Source organism: Bombina bombina, chromosome 8, assembly GCF_027579735.1.
Source record: "Bombina bombina isolate aBomBom1 chromosome 8, aBomBom1.pri, whole genome shotgun sequence".
Lineage (NCBI taxonomy): Eukaryota > Metazoa > Chordata > Amphibia > Anura > Bombinatoridae > Bombina > Bombina bombina.
The window spans coordinates 201693123-201713498 of NC_069506.1; the positions used below are offsets into that span (position 1 = coordinate 201693123).

The following is a 20376-nucleotide window of genomic DNA, read 5'->3' on the forward strand; positions in this document are numbered from 1 at the left end:
TGTTCGATGATCACGCTTCAGAAGCTTTGCAATTTTAAGAGTGCTGCATCCCTCTGCAAGATATCTCACTATTTTTTACTTTTCTGAGCCTGTCAAGTCCTTCTTTTGACCCATTTTGCCAAAGGAAAGGAAGTTGCCTAATAATTATGCACACCTGATATAGGGTGTTGATGTCATTAGACCACACCCCTTCTCATTACAGAGATGCACATCACCTAATATGCTTAATTGGTAGTAGGCTTTCGAGCCTATACAGCTTGAAGTAAGACAACATGCATAAAGAGGATGATGTGGTCAAAATACTCATTTGCCTAATAATTCTGCACTCCCTGTACAGTACATATAAAAAGTCTACATGCCCTTTTAAAATTGGGACTGTAAGTAAGTTCACAGTTAACCAATTACATTCTAAATCATGCTTGTAGGTAAATAGCATACACCTGCCATCAATAAAAGTGATTCTGGGGAATCCGCATACCACCCACCCCGAACCCCAAACGCGACCAATCCCCCTTCTCACTCCTCTTAAAATACATATAATACCCTGACTCCAGACCTTGGATTTCAGATGCTAGCAGCAATTCTCACCCAGACCACAGCTGATGATTACAAATCCCACCAATCCACATCTACCTGCAGCATCTTCTTCCTCTCCCTTCCCCAGTTGTATCTCCCCCTCTCATTTTCCTGACTTCCTTTACCCTTTTCTTTCTATCTTTCTATATACTATGTACTCTTAATAACATTAGAAATTACTGTCTCATTGATGCTATAATCGATCAAATAGCTTGAGGAAGCCATGTACTATAGCTGATTTAGAAGGATCAATATTATGTCTAATTATCAGATATTAATTTTGCTTGATGACACAAAGGACTTTGTTTCTGTGAAAATGCACTTGATCCTGCATTGCATTGCGAAAACACCAAATACAACAAGCTGTTCCCAGAGTATCCTCAACTGCCACAGCTTCCTTTAGAAGTACATGTATATGCCATTTTATTGTAACAGAATGATTGTTGAATTATTTAAATTGTTAGATATGTTTTCTAGTACAATAAAAAAAAAGAAAAGTGGATTCTGATTAAACCCAGATTAAAGTCAGCTGTTGCTGTAGAAGTTGCAGAATGTTTGGAGTTGCATCCTACTAAGAGTCATGGTCCACAAAGAGTTGCCAAAGAAACTGCAAGAGCCAATTGTTGAAAAGTACCAATCAGGAGAAGGATCCTACTAAGAGAGTCATGGTCCGCAAAGAGTTGCCAAAGAAACTGCAAGAGCCAATTGTTGAAAAGTACCAATCAGGAGAAGGATATGACAGAAAATCGAAGGCAATGGTTGTACCATGGAGCACTGTCAAAACCATTGTCATTAAAGAGATATGAAACGAAAAATTTTGTTGAAAAGCAGGGACATAGGCTTAGGAGCCACCCTATATCCTTAGCACTATATGGCAGCAGTTTTGCAAAAACGTTATCCATTTGCAAGAGCACTAGATGGTAGAACTATTTCCTGCTACACCGTGCTTAAGCTGCCTACCTAGGTATCTCTTCAACACAGAAAATTACGGGAACAAAGCAAAGTTGATAATAGAGGTAATTTGGAAACTTTTTTTTTTTTAAACAGGGTATGCTCTGTCTGAATCACAACATCATTTTTTGGAGTTTCATATCCCTTTAAGTGGTGAAAATGTGGAACCATAGAGACATTGATTAGGATGACCCTCCAAAGTTGATGAGAGGATGAGAATAAAACTTATCAGGGAGGCTACCAAAAGGGCCAACAGCAACACTGAAGGTACTACACAAATTTCTGGCAGGTACCAGTAACCCCCATCTCTTGTATTCTTCACATGTCTTGGCAATTGGGTAGGGTTGCAAGACGTAAACCCTTAATTACAAAAAGGAACATCCAAGCCCATCTAAATTATGCAAAGTTTCATTCAGTCACCTCAAACCATATGGAAAAATGTGTTATAAGATCTGACGAGACAAAGGTTGAATTTTTTCTAACTAAATTGTAAATTATATTTTTTGTGCAAAGCCAATGAAGCACCATACCAACTTTGATGCACAAGGGTGGTATCATCATGCTTTGGGGGTGCTTCTCTTCATCTGGGTCAGGGGCTCTTGTCAAAATAGATGGGATAATCATTAGCTCCAAATATCAAGATATTTTGGAACAAAACTTGGCCTCTGTCAGAAAGCTTTAAGATGATGAAGAATTTTCAGATTCCAACATGACAATGACCCAAAGCACACATCCAAGTCGACCAAAGCATGGAGTCAGAAAAGGAAAATCGAAGTCTTGAAATAGCCCAGTTACAACTCAGACCTCAATCCCATTGAAAACCTGTGAATGACAAAGAGAGATGTACACAGGAGATCCCCTCACAATTTGAAGGAACTTGATCTTCTCTGCAAAGACTTATTCACAAAGACTTCCTGCTGTAATAAATGCAAAAGGTGCTTCCACACAGTTTGAAGTCTTACGCAATCATGGTGTGTTTTTTTTATTTATTTAAAATGTTACTAATAATTAATTATCAGCTAGATTAAAAGTCTGTGCGTTAGTCCTTTAACACTGAAAATATGGTATTTTCAGTGTTTAAACAGCAACACTGCCATTACAAGTCTTTTCGGTATAGGTGTACCGCAAGTCTTTTAGCCTGTAACACAACGTCAGTACCACTCTCTTAAAAATTTTTAATGGGATTCCCATAGCTCTAGTTTTACAAGTTTTACAATCTGGCTAAAAAAACAAAACGGTGTTACAGCCTAAAACGACAAGATCCGTAACGTAAGTAGTTATGAGTTTTACGCTACAAATCTGTAACATAAAACTCATAACTAAACTGCTACAAAGTACACCAACACCCATAAACTACCTATTAACCCCTAAACATAGGCCCTCCCGCATCGCAAATACTATATTAAAGTTATTAACCCCTAATCTGCAGCTCTCTATATCGCTGCCACTAAAAAAAAAAAATATTAACACATATTCCGCCGCTCCCCAACATCGTCACCACTATAATAAACGTATTAACCCCTAAACCGCCGCCCTCCCGCATCGCAAACACTATTTAAATATAATTAACCCCTAATCTGCCGTCCGCCCACATCGCCCCCACTATACTAAAGTTATTAAGCCCTACACTGCCGCCACTATAATAAACCTATTAACCCCTAAACCGCAAGCCCCCCACAACGAAATATACTAAAATAAACTATTAACCCCTAAACCGAATGCCCCCCAAATCTCAATAAACTAAATTAAACTACTAACCCCTAAACCTAATGCCCCCCTAACTTTAGACTAAAATTACAATTCCCCTATCTTAAATTAAAACTTACCTGTCAAATTAAAAGAACTAAGTTTAAACTAACAATTAAACTAAAGTTACACTAACTACCAATTAAATTAAACTAAAATACACATTAAAAAAATCCTAACACTACTCTAAAAATTACAAACTATCTAATTACAAAAAATAAAAAAGACTAAATTACAAAAAATAAACGAAATTATCCAAAATAAACAAGAATTACACCTAATCTAATAGCCCTATCAAAAAAAAAAAGCCCACCCAAAATAAAAAAAACCCTAGCCTACAGTAAACTACCAATTGCCCTTAAAGGGGCCTTTTGTAGGGCATTGCCCTAAGTTAAACAGCTCTTTTACCTGAAAAAAAATAATACAAAGTCCCACTAACATTACAAACCCCCACCCCTCCAAACCCGCAAAATAAAAAAAAAATTAAAAACTATCTAAAAAACCTAAGCTACCCATTGCCCTGAAAAGGGCATTTGTATGGGCATTGCCCTTAAAAGGGCATTTAGCTGGTTTATGAATAGCCCAAACCCTAATCTAAAAAAAAAAAACACCCAAAAAAACCTTAAAAAAATAAAAATAAAAATAACACTAACCCCCGAGGATCCACTTACAGTTTTTGAAGTCCCGCTTGAATCTTCATCCAGGCGGCGAGAAGTCTTCATCCAGGCAGCCTCTTCTATCTTCATCCAGGCAGCATCTTCTATCTTCACCCAGTCAGCGTGGAGCGGCTCCAATCTGAAGACATCCGGCGCAGAGCATCCTTAAACAATCTAAATACCCTTACAAATGCCCTTTTCAGGGCAATGGGTAGCTTAGGTTTTTTTAGATAGTTTTTTTAATTTAATTTTTTTTTCAGCTAAAAAAAACTGTTTAACTTAGGGCAATGCTAAGTATTTGATTTGGTTGATTTCTGTCCGCGGGCTCAGAGCAGATGGACAAGTTATGGAGCAGCAGTCTTTAGACCGCTGCTTCATAACTTCTGTTTCCGGCGAGCCTAAAGGCTCACGCGGAAACTGGGGTATCAAGCTCCATACGGAGCTTGATAAATCGGTCCCTTAGACTGTACTGAAAAGGATCTGTATACAAAATAAATGTTTTAAAAATAATGTTAGAGGGGCGGAGCCTAGCAGCCCAGGATAATGGCTGCACATTGATAAGGCTCTGCAGCCCTAAACGTTGCCATGATAATACAATTGGTCTTAATGACACTATAACACCTACAAGTAACGGGGATAACCTCACTGAATAAGCTAGCAGCGGACTTACTCTCAAAAACCATCTGGATCAGTGAGGATTAGACGGAGAGGCAGCCGATACGGAGAAGCGCCTTTACTAACAGCAGAACGTCTCTGCAACATCTGTGTCGCACTTTCTTCCCAGCCAGAGAGCTGTTGGAATAGGAACGGTAACTGGTCGAATTTAAAAGCATATAATGCAAACGATCGGGACCTGCAACCTCCCGAGCTTAAAAAAAAAACAGACAAAAAATAGCAGGTACTCAGGTGGATAGCATAAAAGTGAAAAGTTTATTCATTTACAAAAATAGTAAAAAATATTGCAAAAGGCTGTAAAAACACACAGATAAAGCCACTGAAGGCAGGCAAAAAAACACGGTGGTCTGACGCGTTTCGCGCCCCCTAGTGGCGCTTACTCATAGACATGTTGGTTGCATTAAGCATACACCATTTAGCATCCACATAGGTGCTCCAGATAGTTTTTATTTAGGCTTCATTTCATAGGTGTATCATACACACTAATAGCCTATCATAACTACACAGCCCCTTTAAAATGGTGTATGCTTTTTTTGTCTGCCTGCCTTCAGTAGCTTTATCTGTGTGTTTTTACAGCCTTTTGCGCTGTTTTTTTTACTATTTTTGTAAATGAATAAACTTTTCACTTTTATGCTATCCACCTGAGTACCTGTTATTTTTTTGTCTGTCAGTTACCCATTGTGTGTGGCTTGGTTCCGCCACAGCTACGGTACTCCGTTACCTTAGGAGGCTTGCCTTGGTGACCTTTAGGCGGGTTCACTTCCGCTTACGGAGAGATCTGAATGCTGCTCGGACGGTCACTACGTAACTCAGCTCTCACCTCTGAATGTGCTGTATACCCAAAAGAAGAGCGCCATAATCCACATAGGCAATTCTGGCCTAACAGGAGGCTCTGAAGCTACACAAGAACAGCCTTCGGGAGCTGGGGATAATAATTGACCTGCGATAAAATAAAAAAAGACATTCACTATTGAGACTCCAAGCACCTGGGGCATACTGGACTATGCGGCAAGGCCGTATAAACATCACACACAGAGAATATAAGTGTTAGGCCTAGTAAAGAAAGGGTAATCACCTCACGCCATAGGTACAACTACAGACAACAGAGCAAAACTCTTCTAATCTTTTAAGTAAGCATTATACTCTAGGGCTCTGTGAGTTACATACCCAGAAGGCAGATCAATATCAATATACAAACTGTATTAATAACCCTATACGCCGACTCTGTTCATAAGCCCAGCTCTATGTAATTCACTGGGCTTTATTTTACCTCAAACTGAGCCTTTTTACGCTCCTCATATCTCACATTGTAGTAATCATTGGCTTTGAGTATGCCCTGTAAACGCACACAAAAGTCAGAAAGACAGTTCCAGACAGTAACCATGAGCCACTATATGAAGGCCCAAAATACCACTACAGACCAGGCCCCTGATAACAACATACAACTGGCAGTATTGCAAGACAAAGGTAAAGAAAAAGACCCAGAACAAGCGGACAACGCCAGCATTACCAGAGAAGATTTAAAATCACTCTCCTCTAAGGAGGATATAAGGAGAAGTCTTATCTGAAGTCAGAGGCCTCTTCAGCGAATTGAAAAAGGACTTGATGGTATAGAGAACACCCAAACTTCAATACAAGCTGAGGTACAAGATAACACTCAAAATATTTATCAACAAAATGAAGCAATATCCTTCTTGCTCGTCAATCGTAATAGGAGGAACAACCTCCGTCTGAGAGGCATCCCTGAAACCGTATCACCAGCGTCCCTGAATGGCTATCTACAGGCCCTTCTCAGAATAATAAAGGGCACCCCATCCTCTCCAGATATACCACTTGAGAGGGCTCACAGATCACTACATCCCAGACCTTCTAACAAGGCACCCCCAAGAGACGTCATAATCCGTTTCCTGAGCTTCGTGGACAAAGAAGAGATTGCCAAAGGTGCAAAAGCTAAAGCCCCTGTCACGCACAATCCAAAATACAAGTCTTTTCTGACATTTCCCCAGCAACACCCCAGAGGCAGAACTTTTTTTCACTTTCTGTAGTGTCTAAGGAGCCAGTGTTGTTGCATTCTTTGCCCTTACTCTGTGTGCATGAGGACAGGTTCATGTACAGCCTCGCTGATGCCTGCAGTACGTTCCCATAGTGTCAGTCTGCCAGGGAACCTGCTCTACTGTACTGCTGGGGTCTATATGCTTATTTTGGAGGGGCTGCTGCTCCATGCTTATACTGCTGATGTATACTATATGCTTCCTAAAGGATGGCACTTAGAAATAAGTCCTCTAACCTTTATCCTACCCCCTTCTTTCCACATCACCACTCCCCCACACACCCGCCTAAAATCAATATGCCCATAAACTGCTCTTCTCTGATACCCCTTATTCTCTTTGCCGGCATCTGTGTCATATCACAGTAATTCTCAATCTCTATACTTCATGTTTTCCACGTTTCACTGTCCCTTTAAACATAATATCACATGACCGTTATGCCTTTATAAGCCCTCCTCTCTAATTCAACGATGCTTGGTAATTTGATTCGCATGAGGAGTGATCACAACTTTCAAGAAGCTCTCTCTATTTTCGTCAAGTTGTTTACTAACTTTATATCTGCAAAGTTCTTTTCAATCACAGGACAGCATACTTCATTCTGAAACGCTAACTGACATACAGCGTGTCTGCAGTAGTTCGGCGTCTGACGTCATCAGCACTCCGGGAGTCAGTGTCGCAGCTCCTCTCTGTTGCCGGATTCTACACTGCTTCTCAGGACAACTTATTGCTAGCTAGCAAAGTCTTCACAAGTACACGCTGGTCATGAAGTGTTGGGTATCGTACTAAACATAAAGTTATTGCTGAAGTTACGCTAATTTCATATGTTCCAAAGACTGTATATACTAACAATTCAAGCTGATACATATACGTTACTAATGGAAAGTTTGCATGTTTAACATCTTCTGCATATATCCTGGTTATTTCTGCATACAATACATTGCCATAACAATCCTGCTGCATTCATAAATAAGGTTGCATATGAACTTTACTAACCTGAACATTCAAGCATTGTACCTGAGTGATAAGCTACATTCTATTTAAAGAGATACTAACAGAGCTTCAATTACATAAAGTTATAATTTATTCTATATCCAAAGAGATTATTTATTGTTTAGCAAATGCTATTATATTAATTAGGAGAGTATTAGCACATTCACATTGTTGTGCATATCTCCAGCAACTAAAGTTAGTTGTAATTTACTTTTGACCTAAACAGGTCACCCTCAGTCAATGAGCAGAATAAGGTTCCTAGTTTATCAAGGTACCTAGGTTTGGTGTGAGACTGAGTGGAGTAGATACAACTGGGTTCACATTAATCATATAATAAATCCTCACATATTACCAAGCCACCCTTAACCCACTTGTATCTATAATGGATGTTACTGAATTATCCAACCGTGTTGGAACCCTTTCTCAAAATATGGATATAATGATCCAGGGTCTTAGGGACCTCCAAGTTGAAAATCAGGAATTACGAAAATATATTAGGGATCATGTACCTGCTCAAACTTTACCATCACCTCTTGTTTCCCCTGAGCCACAAATATGTCCACCTGAGAGATTTTCTGGAGACAGAACTCAATTTAGAGACTTCAAAAATTCATGTACTTTATTATTTTCATTGAAACCAAGAACCTATCCTACCGAAAGGGTTAAAGTTCTAACGGTAATTTCTTATCTCACTGGTGAAGCCAAGGCATGGGCTAATGCATACTATGAGAAAGAAGATCCTATCTTAAACTCATTAGAATCATTTTTTAATGCCATGTCCTTACTATATGAAGATCATGACAAACAAGCTTCAGCAGAAAATTCTATCAGACATTTGCGACAAGGTAGACGCCCTGTATAAGAATATATAACTGATTTCAAAAGATGGGCACCTGACACACAGTGGAATAACCCAGCTTTGACAAATCAATTCCGTATTGGATTAGCGGATGCTCTAAAAGATGAATTGGCACGTGTGGCTATTCCTAAGGACTTAGAAAATCTTATGACCTTGTCTATATCTATTGATCGTCGTTTGAGGGAAAGGAAGATTGAAAGAGGGTCATCAGAATTATCTACCAAGAAAGCCTATAGCTCTCATTCAGTTTCCACTGTCCGTTCAACAGATGAGCCTATGGAGATAGGTTTTGTCAAAGGTCCTCTTAAACCTGAAGAAAAGGCTAGACGAAGACAACATAATCTTTGTTTATATTATGCTGCTAAGGACCACGGAGTAAAGGAGTGTCCAATTCTGTTAAAATCAAAAAAGGGTAAGCAAGAGATAGCTCATTTAAATGAGACTGTTATAAAAACTCATCTCACTTTACTCTTTCTGTTTGTCTACAGTGGGATCAACATCAACTTAAAGCCCAGGTGGTAATCGATTCAGGAGCAACTAATAATTTCATTCATTCATCTTTTGTTGAAAATCACAAGATTCCTATAATTAAAAAATTAATTGCATTACCTATTCGAGTCGTTGATGGTTCTTTTATCAATTCAGGTCCTGTTACCCATCATACAGATCCATTATCATTAACATTTTCATCAGGTCACTCTGAATTGTGTACCTTCGAGGTTATTCATTCTCCTTTGTACCCCATAATTCTAGGACTTTCATGGCTAAAGAAACATCAACCAACCATCTCATGGAATAGTGGTACTATTTCCTTCGACTCACCATATTGTAAAACACACTGTACACAATCACAAACTATATTACAGGTTGATATGACAAATATACCAACAGAGTACTTGGATTTTTATGATGTTTTTCATAAGGTTGAGGCTCAATCTCTACCTCCCCACAGACCTTACGACTGTCCTATCGATTTAAAACCAAACAGTAAAATTCCTTATGGTCGTATATATCCACTCTCTGAACCAGAACTGCTTCATCTCAAAGGATATCTTGAGGAAAATCTAAAGAAAGGTTTTATTCGGCCTTCTACATCTTCAGCTGGTGCCGGGATCTTTTTCGTGAAGAATAAAGATGACAGTCTCAGGCCTATAATTGACTATAGACAACTGAACAATAAAAAATAGATATCCTTTACCTCTTATTCCAGAACTCATAGAGAGGTTACAGGGTGCTACCATTTTCACCAAACTGGATTTAAGAGGTGCATATAATTTAATTAGAATTCGCAAAGGTGATGAATGGTTAACTGCCTTTCGTACTAGGTATGGTCTCTATGAGTATTGTGTCTTGCCTTTTGGTTTGTGCAATGCACCTGCAACTTTTCAGTTTTTCATTAATGATGTTTTCAAAGATTTACTTGACACATACATTGTCATTTATTTGGACGATATTCTCATTTATTCAAATTCCAAAGAGGATCACATACAACATGTCAGAACAGTTCTTTCAAGATTAAGACAGAACAACTTATATGTTAAGGCAGAAAAATGTATATTCAATTCTGATACTATTTCTTTCCTGGGGTATCATATTTCACCAAAAGGAATATCCATGGAGGACAACAAAGTACAAGCTATCACTAACTGGCCTATTCCAAAAAATAAGAAAGAGCTCCAGAGATTCTTAGGATTCTCAAATTTTTATAGAAAATTTATTAAAGGTTTCTCTACTATCGCAAAACCTCTCACACTACTCACCCGAAAGAACCACAAATACCACTGGAACCAACAGGCAGATGATTCTTTTAATGCTCTCAAACATAGTTTCATTACCGCTCCAATCCTACAATTCCCAGATCCATCGAAACAATATACATTAGAAGTAGATGCATCCGAATTTGCAATAGGAGCCATTCTGTCTCAAAGAGATTCTTCTACCAACATGCTTCATCCTGTCGCATATTATTCTCGGGTTATGAATTCGGCCGAAATTAATTACCCAATTGGGGAAAAAGAACTTCTAGCCATCAAGGCTGCATTCGAATTTTGGAGACATCTATTAGAAGGGGCAAGATTTCCAATCATCATATTTACAGATCATCGTAATCTACAATATCTAAAAACTAACAAAAGTCTTTCTTCCAGACAAGTCAGATGGAGTTTATTCTTTACTAGATTTGATTTTATAATCACTTATCGTCCAGGAGTAAGAAATACAAAGGCAGATGCTCTATCTAGATATTCAACTCCATTAACTGAGAGTTCTGAACTAAACTCAATAATACCACCAGAAAAATTAATTGGCATCTTAGTGGGGAAAACATCTATTCTCAAAGAACAACAACAGAATGATCCATTGATTAATGATTCTAGGATTCATAAAGGTAATGATGGATTTTTCTACCATGGTCATGCACTGTATGTTCCAGAATCTCTTAGGAATGACATTTTAGCTATGGCACATGATATTCCACTTTCAGGACATCCTGGTTTCAAGAAAACTCTTCATTTAATTCAAAGGGATTTCTGGTGGCCACATATGATTCAGTCTGTAAAACAGTACATACAAGGGTGTGCTGTATGTACCAAATGTAAATCTCAAAGAATTCACCCTTATGGTTTACTTTTATCTCTTCCAATCGCTGACAGACCTTGGCAAGATATTGCCCTAGACTTCATTGTCGATCTACCTCCCTCTTCTAACAACACAGTCATCCTGGTTGTTGTGGATCTCTTTTCAAAAATGGCACATTTTATACCTATTCACACTTTGCCAACAGCTTCAGAAACAGCAGATTTGTTCATCAAACATATTGTCAGATTGCATGGGTTACCTAAGTCTATTACGACTGACAGGGGTACACAATTTACCTCTCGATTTTGGACACAACTCGGTTCTAGTTTGCATATTGATCGCCGTTTGAGTTCAGCTTACCATCCTCAAACAAACGGTCAGACCGAAAGGACTAATCAGAGTTTAGAGCAATATCTAAGATGCTACTGTACATTTCAGCAAGACAACTGGTCTTCTCTTCTACCTACTGCTGAATTCTCCTATAATAACACCATTAATTCATCTACCAATACAACTCCATTTTTCATGAACTATGGGTTTCATCCCTCTTATCATCTTCTTCAAAGATCAGAAAGTTCTTGTCCCTTGGTAAATGACACTGTGAATACAATTGCTGAAGGATTCATTCAACTAAAACAGATTTTACTACAATCTCAAGAAAAGCAAAAACGTTATTATGACTTAAGGAGAACGAAACCTCCTGATTATAAGGTGGGAGATCTAGTTTGGTTGTCTTCTAAACACTTGAAGCTTCACATTCCCAGTAAAAAGCTTGGTTCTCTGTTTATTGGTCCTTACAAAATTATTAGGATTGTTAATGCTAATGCTGTCACTTTACAACTACCAAATTCTTTTAAGATACATCAAACATTTCATGTATCCCTTTTGAAACCTTATGTTCCAGTCAGAGATCAAGTCTTGACAACTCAAGTTCCGACACTCATTGAGGATGAAGTATCATATGAAGTTGATTCCATTTTGGATTCTAGATTCTATAAGAATTCTCTACAGTATTTAGTTCGGTGGAAAAAATATTCATCAGAAGAGGATTCTTGGGAACCATCCACTAACTTATCAGCCCCTAGATTGGTATCTCTGTTTCATCGCAGACATCCAGACCGTCCCAAACCCTGATCTGCGGAGCAGATCGTTAAGGGGGGTGTCCTGTCATATCACAGTAATTCTCAATCTCTATACTTCATGTTTTCCACGTTTCACTGTCCCTTTAAACATAATATCACATGACCGTTATGCCTTTATAAGCCCTCCTCTCTAATTCAACGATGCTTGGTAATTTGATTCGCATGAGGAGTGATCACAACTTTCAAGAAGCTCTCTCTATTTTCGTCAAGTTGTTTACTAACTTTATATCTGCAAAGTTCTTTTCAATCACAGGACAGCATACTTCATTCTGAAACGCTAACTGACATACAGCGTGTCTGCAGTAGTTCGGCGTCTGACGTCATCAGCACTCCGGGAGTCAGTGTCGCAGCTCCTCTCTGTTGCCGGATTCTACACTGCTTCTCAGGACAACTTATTGCTAGCTAGCAAAGTCTTCACAAGTACACGCTGGTCATGAAGTGTTGGGTATCGTACTAAACATAAAGTTATTGCTGAAGTTACGCTAATTTCATATGTTCCAAAGACTGTATATACTAACAATTCAAGCTGATACATATACGTTACTAATGGAAAGTTTGCATGTTTAACATCTTCTGCATATATCCTGGTTATTTCTGCATACAATACATTGCCATAACAATCCTGCTGCATTCATAAATAAGGTTGCATATGAACTTTACTAACCTGAACATTCAAGCATTGTACCTGAGTGATAAGCTACATTCTATTTAAAGAGATACTAACAGAGCTTCAATTACATAAAGTTATAATTTATTCTATATCCAAAGAGATTATTTATTGTTTAGCAAATGCTATTATATTAATTAGGAGAGTATTAGCACATTCACATTGTTGTGCATATCTCCAGCAACTAAAGTTAGTTGTAATTTACTTTTGACCTAAACAGGTCACCCTCAGTCAATGAGCAGAATAAGGTTCCTAGTTTATCAAGGTACCTAGGTTTGGTGTGAGACTGAGTGGAGTAGATACAACTGTGTTCACATTAATCATATAATAAATCCTCACAATCTGCCTATTGGCAGTCATCTTCCCTTATAACGACAGCGCCCAACCCATCACCTTCACTACCGTTAATTTAAATGGTTTCAACACCCCGCAAAAAAGAAATATTGTACTGACAGGCCTATATAAACAAAAAAGTACTATCAGACTACTACAAGAGACACACTTTAAAAGGGGTAAAGAACCCCAATGGCTACACAACGGATACCCAACGGCTTATTTCTCTTCAGGCTCTACAAAAAAAACAAAAAAACGGAGTGGGTATACTTTTTAGACAGGAAATCCCCTTTCAGAAACTACACATAGAGCAAGAAACTGAAGGCAGACTTCTGATACCGATTGGATTGTTCTATGGTAGACCTATAACCATAGTAAACGTGTACTTCCCCCAACAAAACGCAAAAAACATTCATGCTTTCCCCTTAACCCAAGAGTGGACACCAATGGGGGTTCTTCCTCTATTCCTAAGAGAGACATTAAGAGCATCAATAAGCAACTTCATTCCTTGGCTTTGTTTGACGCCTGGCGCATAGTACACCCCACCACGTCGGACTTCACATTCTACTCTCATCCTCATAACACATACACCCGCATCTTAACAGACGCATTGTGCTTTGCACTCATCAAAAAGATACATATACACCCTATCACCTGGTCAGACCATGCGCCGGTCTCATGCCTGGTCAACTGGCCTGAAAAACCCATATCTCCATTCTAATGGAAACTAGATGACAGCCTAATAGACCACCCAATTTTCAGTGCAGCAATAGAGAAGTCAATGTCAGAATATTTTCAGCTAAATGACGAAACGTAAACAATATATACTAAAATTTGGGAAGCACACAAGTGCGTCATGAGGGAAGAATTTCTAAAACACAAAGCTATTATCACTAAGCAACGTGGACTCAGATATGAAGCCCTACTGAATGTAATATGAAAGCTAGAACACACACATAAACAGAACCCCCAAAAACACAATCCTTTGGACGAACCTATTAAAACCCAGAACAGAATTAAACAAATTATTATTATACAACAACGAAATTACAAACAAGGAAAAAAAAAGTCAGGTAAGCTCCTTGCCAGAGCAATCCGTCGTAAAAAATTAAAATGCATATACACAATGTCAAAAACAGCTCAGGAAATATCAAAAATTATAACATCTTCATTGCAGAAATATTTAAAACTTATTATTTCTCTCTCTACAATCTGGCAGGAAACTCAAACACACAATAAATGCAAAGAAAGAACGTATAGCACAATATCTTGACAGACTAGACATCCCCATGCTGACAGAAGAATAATCCAAAAAAATAGATTCCCCTATTAGCATCAAAGAAATAGCAACAGCAATTCATAACCTACCAACAGGGAAGAATCCAGGCACTAATAGATACGGTGCAAAATACTACAAAAAATGTACACATATCCTAGCTCCCAAACTATAAAAGTTGTTTGACTCTCTTGACAAGGCGAGAGGGTTCCCCAAAACAATGTTAGAGGCTTATATTACTGTTCTGCCGAAGCCTGGCAAAACCCCAAACGCACCACAGAACTTCCATCCTATTTCCCTTTTGAATACGGACATTAAAGAATACGGACATTAAAATATTTGCAAAGATACTGGCAGATAGATTGAACCCCCTTCCTTGCACAAGTGGTAGCTCCAGATCAGGTAGGCTTTATCCCAGGTAGGTAGGCTAGGGACAATACCCTAAAAGTATTACAATTCATGGCACATGCACATAATATCTGTAAACCTCTCTCCCTAATCTCGACAGACGCTGGACGCTGAACGCTGAGAAAGTGTTCGCCAGGTGGACTGGGATTTTCTCAAGGCCACCCTGTCAAAAATGAACATCGGACAAATATTTATTAATAGAGTATTCTCCTTATACTCAGAACTGCCAAAAGTCACGGTTAATACAATCCTCTCAGAACCCTTTGATATCAAAAATGGCACCCAACAAGGATGCCCTCTATCACCTATCCTTTTTGCCTTGTCCATCAAAATACTGGCCCACAAAATTAGAACTAACCCTTTTATAAAAAAGGTGTATCTACACCGACTTCAGAATATAGGCAGGCAATGTACGCCTACGATAGTCTGCTTACAATTACTGACATAGAAAAATCACTACACCCACTGCTAGATACCATTACAGAATACGGAAACCTTTCAAAATTTCCACCTAAATTTAAATAAATCAGAGATACTAAATATAAAACACACACACACCAATTGTCATTGGCTCACCCATGTGTTTAGTTAGGGAATGAAACACATTTGATAATAGAAGTAAACCGTAAAGTTGTTTAAAATTGTATGTTCTACCTAAATCATGAAAGAAAAATTTTGGGTTTCATGTCCCTTTAATGTTTTTTTTTAAAAAAAACTACAAATAAAAGCAGAAAGAAAAGAATAAACTGTAAATCTACTTTACTTTCCTATCAAGCAATAATAATAGGCATGATTATATATATATATATATATATATATATATATATATATATATATATATATATATATATATATATATATATATATATATATAATATTCCCCTGGAATATATTCCATATATTCAGGCATCTGAAAATAACATGCCCCCTACGTCTTCAACTCACACAACTAAAATACAAAGTAATACTTAGGGATATTACTGACCAAAGATACGCAAGATTTGTTTTCAGCTAACTTGCAAAATAACATTGTTGGGGATTTATCCTGCTGGAAAAATAAACCACTCTTGTGGATTGGTAGAATCCATGTGATTAAGATGAACATATTACTCCACATCTTATATCTCCTACAAACCCTGCCAATCCAATTACCAAGAGATTTCATCACCCAACTACAAAGAAACATAAAACAAGTCCCCAAAAAAACCTGTACCTGACCAGAGACAGAGGAGGATTAGGTGTCCCTGAAATAGCAAGATACAGACTTATAACAATAATACAGAGAGTAATAGATTGGAGTCATAATTCAGTTAACAAACAATGGGTACAGCTGGATAGAGAACTACTCCACATACCCAATGTAGGATGGTTAGGATGGCTTCACCCCTCCCACAGACCTGAAGCCATACAGGACTACCCCCTTCTCACAGAATTCTTTTTACAATGGGACAAATTAATAGCAACAAGCACTTACATTTCCACAAGACCCTCCCCTCTGACCCCACTAACAAACCACCCTGAACTTCCGTTCCTCCCACCCCTTAAGGACATTTGGGGATTCTCTCCCCAGTCTCCCACACACACATGGAAAAATGTTCTCCAAGAGGGAAAAATGATCTTGAGACAAAGAATGCTAGAAAAGGAACAATGGATCCCTTCTTCATGGTTCATACATATGCAACTCTCACACTACCTTACCACACACAAACAAAAAAGAAACATCACCCGAACTCTAACACCATTTGAAACCCTATGTTTAAAACAACACCCTCCATGACATACAATCTCCTCCATCTATGGACTTCTGTCAGATACGGGCCCAGACTCCCTTCCCTCCTATAGTCACAAATGGAACTTGGACCTAGGATTTGACATAACTACCAAAGAATGGTCAAAAATCTTTCCTCACCACAAAAAAAGCCTCAGTTTCGGCCAGGATTCAGGAGATGAACTACAAATTCTTATCCAGATAGTACCTAACCCCTCTGAGACTACAAAATAAAATGTATAAAACACACTAGTGGTAGGTGTTGGCGGAATTGTAATGAGAAAGCTGACCTTATACATATCTGGTGGTCCTGTCCCAAGCTAAGAACGTACTGGGAAGACATAATTACATACATGGACAAAACACTCTTCACTCAACTCCCCATGACTTCATGTATCTTACTTTTTACAAACTACCAAACCTCAAAGAAGAAGCTAAAACATTGCTGATGTACATCGTGATTAACAGTGCTAAGATCTTAGCACCACAAAGGCGGAAATCACAAAAAACACCCCCCTCACCTTATGGAAAAACCAGGTAGACGCTTTGCTCGCCCTGGAGAGATATCATTTCTACGGGACGGGCAAAATCGGAACTCACGAAATGATGCTCATGAGAGGAATGCCATTAAAAACACATAACGTGGCATAAAATCTTACGCCTCTTCACTACAACAGGGCTATTGTTCCCCCTCCTATGCCCCCCTCCTTTATTACACTACATAGATTACTTATAAAATACATTTATATGTGTAAGGTCACTGGAACCCCCCTTCTATAATTTATTAATAGCAACTTTCCAATTTACTCAATTCTTTAGATATCCTTTGTTGAAGAAATAGCAATGCACATGTGTGAGCCAATCACACAAGGCCTCTATGTGTAGCAACCATCAGCAGCTACTGAGCATATCTAGATATGCTTTTCAGAAAATTATATCAAGAGAATGAAGCAAATGAGATAATAGAAGTAAATTAGAAAGTTGTTTAAAATGATATGCTCTTTCGAAATCACGAAAGAAAAAAATTGGGTTTCATGTCCCTTTAAGTCCTATGCAAAGACTGCAGGCGAGATAACTCGCCCGGGAAGGCAAGAACTTTATCTGTTCTCATGGACAATCTACAAATTTTATGTGACTTTGGGTATGGTATGAACCCTACTACAAATGCTGATGTGACATGTACTTAGTTATCTGAATTGCTATACAGAATTGTTTGCATTATTGTAATGTTTAATAACTCAATAAAATACTTTTAACCCCCCCCAAAAAAATAATAATAATAGTGTTACTTTGTTAGCACAATGTGCAGGAGGGGGGGGGTTGCTTTCTTAGAACGCAGATAAAGCCTTCTTATGTTTAGCTAATCCTCCCTTATTGTGACGATTTAGCACTAGCTGTAAACGCTTTTATGCATTGCTATAAGCAATATGTAGTATGCAAACCGGTCAAGCAAATTGCAACATTGAAAAACAACAATAAAATGCTCTAGAACATTATTGTTCTGATGTTTTCTGAGAACTATGCGTTTAACTCCCTCAATAGGGTTAAACAGTTAAAGTCAGCTCAGGACTATCAATACATTACTGGTCCACAGCAGAACATGGCCATTGAGCCAATCAGGGGCGGCATATGTGTATAGCCATCAATCACTGGCCAGGCTCAGTGCATTGGCTCTCTTAAGCTGACTTACTTACAGGGACATAAAAGGAGCAATATAATAAAATACTCTAATGTGCTAGAGCATTGTATTATTACACTATTGTTTCCATGTAATTAGGGGTTAAGTACATAGTTAAAGGGACACTAAAGTCCATTTTGTTTTCTTAAACTAGAATATCCTATGTAAAATGTAATAAGTTAAAAAAAGGGGGGGTAGTTTATGGATACAGTATTTGCATGTCTGTAGAATGTGATTTACAATATAGGAACATATATTTTTATAAATGCATAATACATATCAACAATTACTTGAAAAGATTTGCATACAAATGATATGCTAAAAACTGTCATGTATTTATTATTTTGCACACCAGGGACATACCCCTAAAATGCCTTTTATATGTGTTTGTTTATATCACCTTTGCTTTAACCAATAAGGGACAGATATAACCGAGCCCCTGCGCTAATCAACCAATCACTGCATAGCTCACTGTCACAGTCCAGCCTCTCTGGGGGAAGTGTTAATGGTAGAATTTTCAGAGCTAACTGCAAAAATAAGTATGTAACACAAATAATGAACAGTCATTGAAATGCCCGTTTACCATGCATGATTAAACATTTTATGAAGAATTTCATTTCAAGGTTAACACATGTTCAATATAACCTATAACAATAGCATGTCCTCTGGGAACACCAATAAGCTAAGTTTCAGGATATCCCTAACTGGGCACCAGCTCAGCTAAAAAGACTAAACCACTAATCACCTGAGCATACCTTTGTGTGAAAGTCCCAGTATGTATAAGCTGCAATCATTGTGAAAACAATGTCAGCCTCACAGGCTAGCTCTAAAATATCAGCATTTATTTAATAAAGAAAAAGTGTGTAGGATAGATACATCAACTGATCTAGGTTTCCTCAAAATGATATAGTTCTCTTGTAAATGATCCATATTGCAGTCTCTTGTATATGTTTTAGGTACTACAAATTGCATGCTCTGCCTCTGCTAAGAATCCCTAGGTTATAAAACCTCCACTTTAACCCTGTTCTAGCCAAGAAGCTAAATGATTATTTCAATTCAAAACTGCAAGGCTGTCTGAATCAGAGCATCCTTGCAATACAATTATACTGTATTATTATTTGAACATATGGGTAAAGGAAATAATACAATAATTGTTCTATTGATTTCCTTTAAAATGGTCATGCACTATTATATAGGTTACACATAAAATGCAATGGTCAATTATTGTTGTTTTGATCTAGACTGGGTGAAAATAACAAAAAGGTATTAACTAGGGCATTCAAATCGGTGACTTTAATTACCATGTAATTAAGGGTAGAAAACAAAATACAAACCTTGTCGCATAAAATACAAATGTAGAGTAAAATATATGCAAATCACACCACATGCATCAGACAAAAGTATATGTAATCCACAATACATTTTAGTAGCCTTAGAGTAGAGCCATTATATTTATATAATATACATACACATACATTAGAAGTCCCTCTGCATATGCACTCACCCCATTCTGGCCCTGGATGAGCACACACTACACTGCATATCAGTTCATACATATAATGTCATGCTCTAAGCATCCCAGACTTACCTCCTTATTGTACTCCATAAGTGCTTTCTGCACCAACTCCTGTTCCCCAGTCTCCAGCTTGTCCAGTAGTGTATCCAGATCCATGTCTCACCGCAGGAGAGGGACACACAGCTCTGAGAAGCCTGCCCTGAGAGCTGACCCTATGTTTTGCAGGAAGTGCACCAAACCCTGCTTCTTCTCCTCCTGCTACTCTTCCTTCTGTCACTGACACTCTGACGTCAGAGAAGGGAGGAGCCCTGCCCGGGACTTAGCTTGCTTGTACACGAAGGCTATTGCACACGCACAGAAAGGCTCAAAGCATTTGAAAGCACTGGCAGCAGATCACATGCAGGCAACGTGTCTGGATCAGGGGCAGTAGCAGATCATAAGGCTCATATCAAATCCAAGAGCATAATATATCATTTATTTTTTAGTTCTTTTATATAAAGCGATATAATA

General features: G+C 38.2%; 1 protein-coding gene across 1 annotated transcript in view; it reads right to left on the reverse strand.

Moving 5' to 3' along the window:
* The window catches only part of RIC8A (RIC8 guanine nucleotide exchange factor A), a 172838-nt gene extending 152695 nt beyond the window's left edge, over positions 1 to 20143 (reverse strand). The window contains exon 1 of the mRNA XM_053690844.1: positions 19939 to 20143. Within this exon, the coding sequence (XP_053546819.1) occupies positions 19939 to 20022 (84 nt within the window). The 5' untranslated portion in view covers positions 20023 to 20143. The remainder of the gene's footprint in view (positions 1 to 19938) is intronic.
* Between the last annotated feature and the right edge of the window lie 233 nt (positions 20144 to 20376).